Source organism: Nicotiana tabacum, chromosome 10 (assembly GCF_000715075.1).
Source record: "Nicotiana tabacum cultivar K326 chromosome 10, ASM71507v2, whole genome shotgun sequence".
Classification (NCBI taxonomy): Eukaryota; Viridiplantae; Streptophyta; class Magnoliopsida; order Solanales; family Solanaceae; genus Nicotiana; species Nicotiana tabacum.
The window spans coordinates 3926601-3937779 of NC_134089.1; the positions used below are offsets into that span (position 1 = coordinate 3926601).

Genomic DNA, 11179 nt, shown 5'->3' on the forward strand with positions numbered 1-11179 from the left:
AAATTATTTGAAGATGTATATCAAATCCAAAGCCGGTGGCCTCACAATAAAAACGTTATCGGTATATCACTTGCTATTATTGTTAACAGTGTCATGTCTCTTGATATGATATTTGCAAGTAATGCATGACATAGAAATATTATTTCGATTCCACCAGAGGCATCTACAAAGAATAATCTTGTTATACTAGAGTTGACTCTTTATAATATAGTCTTAAAAACTTATTCTTGTTTCGGATTTAGCTTTGATCGTATTTCCTCAGACACTTATATAATATTTTGATTCTTAATAATATACTAACTTTTTAAATTTATGTTGTAATGCTCTTTTTATGGAATAAATTTATGTACCTTAAAAAAAATTTAAACTCGAAGAAGAATTTTACTCATGAATTTAAAAGGGATAATGCATAAAATCCTCCCCGACCTATGACCATATAACCAACTACACACCTTTTCTTTTCGGGGGTCCTATTACCTCCCGGAACTTTTTTTAAGTAATATTATTTACCCCTTAAAAAGCAACAACCAGATGCGTGCAAGGTGGTGAAATACATGCGCCTAAAATGTGTATTTCTTACTTAAAAACTTTTTTCCACCGTTTTCTCCTTCTTCCTTATTTTCCTATTTGCAGGCCTTCATTACCATATCCGGCCAAAAGGAAAAAACCTCATTTAATGGGTTTTACATAATACTTGTTTGATATTGTCAGATCTGGCCGGAGAACGAAACTCCGACGAAGACCCTTGCTCCAACGAAACTCCAGTGAACGAAACCGTTTTGATTGTTTGTAGGTTCTTATTGAATCATGCTCGTTTCTCCCTGTAGTTGTAGCTCTGTTTCTGTTATTAAACATATCTGCTTTTGATTTCTGGGTTGATTTTGCGTTGTATTGGATTTTTGCTCCGGCATTTCACCGTTGAAACGATGTCCCCCTTGTTCGTACGAGAAGAGGTTTAGAAGCGAAGGAGACTAAGTAATTTGATGTAATTAATTCTGTAATGTCCAATCAAAAGATGGCACTTGTACTTGTTAATCAATTTTAAAATTATTTTTGTAACTTCCACTTGCCTTTAAGAGAGTGTGCACACTCTCTATGCCACGTCAGCACTTAAGGTGGTGTTTATTATACTTTAAAATAATTCAGGGGGGTAATAGGACCCCCGAAAAGAAAAGGTGTATAGTTGGTAATATGATCATAGGTCGGGGAGGATTTTATGCATTATCCCAATTTAAAAAATAATTGAATTGGATTCTCTTGCTAAATAATTAATTAAAAGATCTAATTATTTGGTTTTAGTATAAAAATATTTTATTCTATATTGATTCAGATCTTAATATTAGTTCACCTCATGTTTTGAATATTTAATCTTAATTATAATTTTATTTTCAAAGACTAAAAAATTTATCTGACATTTCGCGTTTAGATCTTTATATTTGTAGAATCATTAGTGGTACTGACTTTTACCAACTATTCTTTCCCCTTTTCTCACATATTTATATTCTTAAATATTTTCTTAGTTGTTGTTTAATAAATGGATATTTTTTAATATTACACGAAAAATTGATTAAAAAAATATTATTTGAGTAGGAACATAGTTCAAATATAATATAAAAATACATTATTGTAGGGGTATTTTTTTCTCAATTTTAACTCTTTATGTAGTCCATTTATGATTCGCGTCAGAAATATTAAATTCAGATGAATTCGGTAACTTAAAGTTGCATCCACCCCTGCAACTCATGGTGCACCATCAATTAAAATAATAAGATACCCAATGTATTCCCACAGTGTGAGGTTTAAGAAGGATAATGTATACACAAACCTTATCTCTATCTTGTGGAGATTTTTGATAGACCCTCGACTCGAGTAAAATATTTCTCAGCGGTGCACCATCAATCATAATATATAAAAAGCAAAGACAAATGATTCAATCTTTACACTTATTAATTAAATGACACAATAACAAGTTTCAAATGTAAGAGATTAGGAGAACGGTTATTTGGATTAATTCATCTTCATTCTTTTTCTCCTTTTTGTGTTGCTTGGGAGATAAGTGGGCCGAAAGGCCTTTTCAATCTGGGATCTGTTGGGCCAAAAACCCTTTGGATTTGGGTTATGAATTAGCGGATGAAGCATGACTGTAATTACTAATTAGAGTAGGAAACAATATTAGAGAAAATACGAAATTGACCTGTAATTAGAGTAGGAAAAAATATTAGAGAAAATACAAAATTGACCAGTCGGTTGAAACTAATTATATTAATTAGTATAACAGATATAACATATATATATATATATATATTGTATATAATACACGTGAATGGTAAAATAAAATAAAATAACACGAGTACAAATTGAGGGCTTTTAACAATTGTTAGCATTTTTCAATAATTAACGTCTTCGCGCGGCGGTTTCTCGCTGTGCATTGAAGAAAACAGCAGCAACAGGTTGGCCAAGATCATTTTCTTCAGCAAAATTTCTAGTGTTGAAGTGATCCCTTGAAGTAGGAGAGCTAACTGATTGTCTTCGTTTTTGCTTGAAAAGTACAAATACAAACCTATGGATTCCAATATTTGGCCTTGGAATCTCATAGCTAACCAATTCTCTTCCTGTTTTTAGTATAAAGATTAAACATATTACAAGTTAATAATCACCCTAAGAGTGAGTAATAACAAAGGGGTGTATAACTCTAGCAGGAAATATTAATAGACAATATTAAAAGGGCAGCGCATGAAGGGGAGCCTTGGTGTAACTGGTAAAGTTGCTACCATGTGACTAGGAGCTCATGAGTTCGAGCCGTGAAAACAGCTTCTTGCAGAAATACAAGATAAGACTGTGTACAATAGACCATTGTGGTCCGGCCCTTCCCCGGACCCCGCGCATAATGGAAGCTTAAATGAACTGGGCTACTCATTTTTTTTCATTGAATAACTTGTTCAAGTTCTTCCGCTGTGAATTTTGTTGCGTCTGTTTCTTCTGGTACCTGGAAATATCTTGGTACCTGATAAGATTCCGACTACTCCTTCCCTCGGTTGACTTTGCTCAGCTCGGGAGCATGTGCCGGTTCTTGTAATGGCTATGCCGCATTCTCCTTCCCTTTGCTACTAGAAACTGAGATTGCATTCATCTCCCTTGCTGCTGGTTGGTCACCTCTTATTTGTTTAATTCTCTTCGGAGTTGGGAATTTCAGAAAATGATGATATGCCGATGCCACAGCCTTCATCTCGTGCAACCACGACCTCCTCAAGATAATATTATAAGCCATATTGCCGTCCACCACATCGAAAAGGGTCATCTTTATCACTCCCTCAGCTTTTATAGGCAGCATGATCTCTCATCGGGTTGTCACGATCCGTAGGTTGAACCCAACGAGGAATTTTGCAGCCGGAATGATACTTCCAGCATGCTTGGCTTGCTCCAACACTCTCTATTGGATGATATTAGCCGAACTTCCTGGGTCAACCAAAACACGTTTAATTTTAAAATCTAAAACATTTAAAGAAATTATCAATGCATCATTGTGCGGAAGCATCAATCCATATGCGTCTTTTTCCATGAAAATAATATCGTCCTCAGTGACTTTCCGGAGTCTCTTACTATGGGTTACTGACACCTTCATCTTTTTTGGCGCCGAAAATGTCATACTATTAATCTCGTTCCTCCCGAAAATCATGTTGATTGTCAAGAGGGGGGGGATCTTCTCCTGCTTTCGAAGGTTCTCCATTATCACGATTGTGGCCGTAGTTGTTTTTTGCACGGTCGCTTAAAAATGCTCTGAGATGGCCGTTTTTCAGCAATGTCGCCACCTCCTCGCATAGATGCCTACAATTCCATGGTATTCCCACCACATATTAGGATCCATTTGGCTGCGATCGGATCTCATTAGCTTCGGAAATCGTGTCTCCTTAATATTCCTCATAGTCGACACCAGCTCCACTACGCTGACGTTGAAGTTGTATTCGGAAAGCTTGGGGTAGGAAGAATCTCGAGAGACCGATGTCTCATTGTCCTGTAATGACCTATTATTTCGACTGAGTTTTCCTACTGGTAGCAAATCTATCCGCCGACCGAAAACCTCTGTCGCATCCTTCGATCCGCTCAAAGGGCAAAAATCGACCCCTTGAAGAACGTCGATCACTGTCGAAATCATCCTTCAATTTCTCCTTACTCTTTTACCGATCCAAGCCTTTGGTTGACGCCGAAAAGCCAAGTTGATCATCTTTAATTTTTATCTTTGTCACGACCCCAAACTGGGCCCACATATACATAATTAAACAGTCAAATGCCATACAAATAAGAAAGAAAAGCACATAAGGTTCGCCCCTCGGGAACAATGTCATCAACTACGCCCCTAAGGCAATATCTCAGAACAATACCAGCCCCTCAGACATTCACATAGAACAATACCAACCCCTCGGGCTATATCTCACATCACAATGGGTACCCGCGCTCACTAGGGGTGTATAGACTCCTGGAGGGGCCCCTTATGTCTAAGCGCAATATCAAGCCACCTCGTGGCATCATCTCTAGGCTCTCGATCTCATATCAACAAGCCACCTCGTGGCGTACATATCTCAGGCCCTCGGCCTGATAATCAAAATCAATATTTCACCACTACAGCTTGCAGCCTGACCCAAAAGATATCCTCACAACATAGGCCCTCGGCCATACTCAGTCAAAAATCACATAAGCCACTCGGGCAACAGTAAAACATGATGCTCAACCCAAAAATATTATTTGAAATATCATTTCAAGTGTTAAAGCAAAGTAAACATGACTGAGTTTTGAAAATAGTGGAAAATAACATAACTGAGTTCAAGTATAAAAGTCAAAACAGTGAGGAAATATCAACAAAATCCCCGAAGGGTTCAAATAGTTGGCACGAAGCCCAAATATGGCATTCAACCCAAATAATGATGATAGCAAATAGATTTCAGTCAAATACGCGGTAAAATCATCAATTGGGACAGACTAAGTCACAATCCTCAATAGTGCACGACCCCACGCTCGTCATCAAGCGTGTGCCTCACCTCAATATAGCACTACGATGTGCAATCCGGGGTTTCAAACCCTCAGAACATCATTTACAATCATTACTCACCTCGATCCGGCCCAAACTCTAGCCCGCGATGCATCGCCCGCACTAATTGACCTCTGAATGCTCCGAATCTAGCCACAATCAGTACATAATCATTAAAATATGCTAAGGGAACGAAGCCCACTCGAAAATATCCAATTTAACATCAAAATCCCGAAATTTATCAAACCCAGCCCCCGGTACGACACCTCAAAATCCGATAAAATTAACATCAATGGAATCCTCATCCTCTCACGAGTTCATACATATCAATAACATCAAAATCAAACCTCAATTGGCCCCTCAGATCCCCCCTCAAAGGTCTCTTAATCTCAAGCCCTAATTACCCATTTTTGCTACTGATTTTCCATGGATTTTTAGCTTACAATGTTGAAATTCATCATAGAAACAATATTAGGTTCCAAAAATCTTACCTCCATGAAATCCTTTTGAATTCCCTCTTCAATTAGCTCTCCCAAGCTTTCTCCCGGATGAAATATGGTGAAAACCCTCTCAAAATCGCGAGGGGTGCAATATATACTTTCTGCCCAGACATTTTTGCACATGCGGCCCAAATTCCGCTTCTGCGGTACCGCATCTACGGTCAAGACCACCGCAACTGCGGTCCTCACTTAAATTACCAAAACCGCATCTGCGCCTCCGCAGGTGCGGTCCCACAACCACATCTGTTGTTCCTGCCAACGTCACCAGCTTTCTCTTCTGCGACCAATTCTCCGCATATGTGGCATCGCATCTGCAGTCCCCAATCCGCAGGTGCGAAAATACCAGAAGCAGAAAATCTGCAACTTCTTCAAAAATTCCAAACTCTCCGTCAACCATCCGAAATTACCCCGAGGCCCCCGAGACCTCAACCAAAAGCACAAGCATAACCCATAACCTTATTCAAAGTTATACCAATCTTCAAAACACCTCAAACAACATCGAATCAACCAAAACACATCGGATTCAAGCCTAAGATTCCAAAATCTTTCCAATTCCGCTTTTGATAAAAAAACTCAACCAAACCACTTCCAAATGACCTGAAATTTTGCACACACATCCCAAATGACACAACGAAACTACTGAAACTTCCGGAATTCCATTCCAATACCTATATCAAAATCTCACCTATCAATCGAAAATGCCAAAATCTCAATTTTGCCAACTTAAGCCTAAACCTTCCACGGGCCTCCAAAATGCATTTCGATCATGCTCTTAAGTCCCAAATCACCTAACGGAGCTAACCAAATCATAAAAATTCTGATCTGAGATCATATACCAACAAGTCAAATCTTGGTCAAACCTTTCAAATTTCAAGCTTCAAACTGAGAATTGTTCTTCCAAGTTCATTCCGATTACCCTGAAAACCAAAACCAATGATTTGCATGAGTCATAATACATCACACAGGGCAAGTCATGCCCGAGAACTGGGGAGCAAGATGCAAAAGCTCAAAACGACAGGTCGGGTCGTTACAATCTTTGACTCGTACTAGTTTTAAACATCCGCCTGTATTGTTGCTTGGAAATCGAGCAGACTTTCTTTCAACTTCAAGGAAGCATCGGAAGTTCTCGGTTTCAACCCTTTAGTAAATGCTTTTGTTGCCCATTCGTCTGGCACGACCGAGAGCAATATCTTTTCTTTTTGCAATCAGGTTACGAACTCTCTCAATAATTCGGACTCTTCTTCTGCAATCCTGAATATGTCGGCCTTTCAAGCCTGTAGCTATCTGGCCCCGGCATGGGCCTTAATGAAAGAATCCGCGAGTATCTCAAAGGAATCTATGGAATGTTTGCGCAAGAGTGAATACCATGTCTGGGCCCCCTTCGTGAGGGTCTCTCCGAATTTCTTTAGTAAGACTGATTCAATCTTGTGGGGAGCCATATCGTTTCCCATCACTGCTGTTGTGTAAGTGGTGATATGCTCCTGAGGGTCTGACGTCCCGTCATACTTCGGCACATCTGGAATTTTGAATCGCTTTGGAATCAACTCTGGTGCCACGCTCGGTTTGGACGGTAGTTGGGTGTACTTCTTTGAATCAGGTCCTTTCAATACTGGTGGTGCACCCGGAATTTGATCTATTCTGGCGTTTATTTCCTCATAAACTGCACGAGTTCGGTTTTAAAGGGATCATTCTCATTGTTATTACAAGATCCGCTACCGTTCCCACTGGCACTATCAAAGCTGACTTCGCTCCTCGAGGTATTGTTATCGACCCTCTGCGTTGTTTAAATTTGCGAGAGCACCGGAAGGAACTAGACCTCATCCATTCGCGTTGTTAGAAGAACCCGACAACGCCTGCCTTAATTCCATCATGACCTCATCCTATTGCGAGAGATGGACCATAATGACCTTTCGTTGCTTCCTCAGGATCCTTATTGTTTCAACGACATGCTCGTCTTCAGCATCATTAGGAGTCACCTCTCAAATATGTCCCAGATATTACCTGCCATGGACCAACGTGGCTTCGTCCCCCTCGTTGCAGGTATCACTGATGGAATCTTCATGCTGAGACTGATTTCCTTGGGCCTCAACATTGTGTGCAATATTGACTTCGTTATCTTCCATTTTTAATGATTTTTGCTAAGAACAAAGAATCAAACAAGTTAGTAATCGATGCAAGGATCAATTCAGTTACACAATTGTTTAAACCCCACGGTAGGCGTCAAATTATTTATCTATAAAACGGTACAATTGAATTCATACGTGGTTTATAGACAAGTGAATCAATTTGATCCTAAAATAACAAATAAATTAGAAAAAAAATGTAAAAGACTTAGCGTTGAAATCGAGATGGGACAATAGAGATCTTGAGATCAGGACCAGAACTTCCAAAGGCAGTAAGAGCAATATAAATACGCAATAAAGTAAAATGTTATTGAGCTTTGAACAAAGTATATCATATGCTTGTCAGAAAATCCGTGTCCTTTACAATGATGGTAGAGCTCATTATTTATAGTTGCACCTAGGGAACAAGGTCCTAGGATCAAGTGCCTCTTAAATGACAATTATGAGGGCCATTGAAGAATGTCTAACGCTAGGCAGTAAATGCCATATTTTCTTTAACAGACCGTGCACTTAATGCTATAGAATATTCTTCATTAAATGCCACCGGAGGGCAAACATTTATTTCAATTTTATGGATATCATTCTATCCAATAACAAGCAAAATCATTGTTTTCGGACCCAACTGTCTTCTGTCTTCGACTCTACGTATCACTTTCTCATACGATCATTAAATATAAACCTATTTTACCCTATATAAAGATACATAAATTGAAAAGAACGACATAACGCGAAAGTTTTCTGATAATATTTGAAATACAAGAGAACACCCAAACCCAATGATATTAAATTCAAAGGTTTCATGAGCATTAGAAAACAAGAAGGCTAAGAAATACAAAGAGAACACCCAATGATAATTAAAGCGACTTCATTCAAACGCGAAGTCAGATAATTGTGAAGAAAAATGACTAAAACATCAATCTTTAGCGTCTTCGTGCGGCGGTTTCTCGCTGTGCATTGAAGAAAACAGCAGCAACAGGTTGGCCAAGATCATTTTCTTCAGCAAAATTTCTAGTGTTGAAGTGATCCCTTGAAGTAGGAGAGCTAACTGATTGTCTTCGTTTTTGCTTGAAAAGTACAAATACAAACCTATGGATTCCAATATTTGGCATTGGAATCTCATAGCTAACCAATTCTCGTCCTGTTTTTAGTATAAATATTAAACATATTATATGTTAATAATCACCCTAAGAGTGAGTAATAACAAAGGGGTGTATAACTCTAGTAGGAAATATTAATAGACAATATTAAAAGGGCAGCGCGTGAAGGGGAACCTTGGTGTAACCGGTAAAGTTATTGTCATGTGACCAGAAGATCATGGGTTCGAGCCGTGGAAACAGTTTCTTGCAGAAATACAAGTAAGGTTGCAAACATAGACCCTTGTGGTCTGATCCTTTTTCGGAACCCGCGCATAGCGGGAGCTTAATGCACCGGGCTACCATTTTTTTATATATTAATAGGGTAGCACGGTGCAGAAGGCATCTCGTGTTCATGCATTAGCTAGTTCGGAGAAGGAACGCACTCAAAGAGTGTAATGTAAACAACATACTCTAATACAACTTCCACAATATTATATAAAGAAATACCAATTGTCCTAGCAAGTTCTCTAAATTTTTTGGTATGTAAATTTCTAATAAGATTAAAAGACTCCTAGCTAGCAAAAATTAGATTAAAGTAAATGTACTAGAATAACTAAAATGCAATCCCAACTAAATAGTATCGCCAATATAGATCTTTAATTTTTTTTTTATTGTATCCTACTTTTAGCTTCGTCTACATGAATTTCAAAAATTTATAGACCTTTCGGGACAATTTCGTTTCATGTGATTTAGGTCTATTATATCACCATTTAATATGTGATATAATACTTTAACTTACCATGATTTAACATATATAGAATGGTACCTCTTGTTATCGATGTGGGACATGATCAAAATATCTTAAGTGACTTCTCAATTTATTATTTACATATGCTTCTTGCACCTTCTACCAAATATAATAAAATCCTAATTTATCTAATCTTATATGACTAGACACATTTATCTTGGGACCCGTTGTTCCTAAAGTTTTTCCTTTTTTTAATCTTTTTCAAAATAATGTTTGGTTATACATTGGACGGAAATTTTTAAAAATATTCTTGAAGATGAGTTTCCAAAAAATCACTTTTTTATGTATATGAAAGTTTATTTTCCTTACAAAACTGCAATGCTTTTCAATTTAAATGTATATCCACAATTTCAAATTCTAAATATTTTCTTTTTCAATTTAACTCAAAAAAACTTACTTTTTTTTTTATGTCCAAACGATTGTTTAGTTTCTACATTTTTGTGACACTCATCAAGTGGACATGTTCGACTTTAGAAGTCCAACATTCACTACTATACAAAATTGTTGATCTTATAATTATTCTATATAACTAGCTAGACAAAATAAGTGAATAATAGAAAAACTTCTTTTATCTTCACATGTGCTTGTAATTTTGCAGAAGATACAGAGAACTTACCAAAAGTAGCATCAGTGGTACCTGGAATGTCAGTTACTATCCTGTCAAATAGTCAGTAAAAATAGTTCCAATTAATCATGATCTTCTCATATTTGTAGATTTTTACATATTTTTTCTCATTTTCTATTTTTTTTTTTTTAAAAAAAATTGAGTTTAGGGCATACCAGTGGAGATGCTCTCTTAGATAAGGATCACTAGGGCCAGGAACATCAGGGTCTGTCATGACCTACATATTCGAAAATTAATATAAGTTTTATGTACTGACGATGCGAAAAAATAACAATCAAATCACTCCAAAGTAAATTACAGGCACTCTATTTAATATAGTATCGACTGGAAAACTAAATTAACTGTAATAAGTTATAACATGCTATAACACGTTGAAGTTTTTTTGGTTTGTCATCCAATGCCCGATACCCGCTTTGAGGTTTACTAATCTGGATTCACGGCGGAAAGTTTTGGGGGTAAAGGATCCCTACCAAAGACGACTATATTCCTAGGGCTATAACTTGAACCCGAAACTTCTGATTAAGGATAGAAGGATATTTACCATCCCACGACAGCCTTTGTGGTTATATATAACATGTTAAATTAATATAACTTGTAATGGTGAGCAAGCCTCTTGCATAAATGCAGGGTAAGGTTGCGTACAATAGACCCTTATGGTTCGGTGCTTCACCGAACCCCGCGCATAGCGGGAGTTTAGTGCACCGAACTGCTTTTTTTTTTTTAAAGAAATAATGGGAACTTGATGATCTTGGAAATTAAGTAGAAATCAAGAAAAAAATACCAATGTGAAGAAAGTTCTCAAATCTCCCCCTTGAACTTCAACTTTAGGTCTAGCAGTGACAACAGAAGGAAGGAGTTCATGGCCATTGCACACTAATTTGTTGTTATATGATATTGTCATTTTCATTATAGGACTAAATGAATCAAGAACATCTCCTACTACTCTCCCAACAATTAGAGGCTCTAAACTTCTTGCCATAATAAAGAAAATTAGACAGAGATAGAGATAAGGAAAAAAAGAGAA

The 11179-nt window shown here is 37.5% G+C and overlaps 1 protein-coding gene across 2 annotated transcripts; it reads right to left on the reverse strand.

The window, feature by feature from the left end:
* Nucleotides 1-2394: 2394 nt before the first annotated feature.
* On the reverse strand, nt 2395-11179 carry LOC107792936 (CEN-like protein 2). Of its 2 annotated transcripts, none has more exons than XM_016615199.1 (4): nt 10937-11179; nt 10311-10372; nt 10147-10187; nt 2395-2612 (listed from the first exon to the last, which is right to left on the reverse strand). In XM_016615199.1, the coding sequence occupies exons 1-4, from the start codon at nt 11132-11134 to the stop codon at nt 2395-2397; spliced, it is 519 nt and encodes a 172-aa protein (XP_016470685.1). In that variant the 5' UTR covers nt 11135-11179. The 2 variants fall into 2 exon arrangements, with proteins under 2 accessions (XP_016470685.1, XP_075079685.1); XM_075223584.1 differs by having other exon boundaries at nt 2395-2608; nt 10143-10187.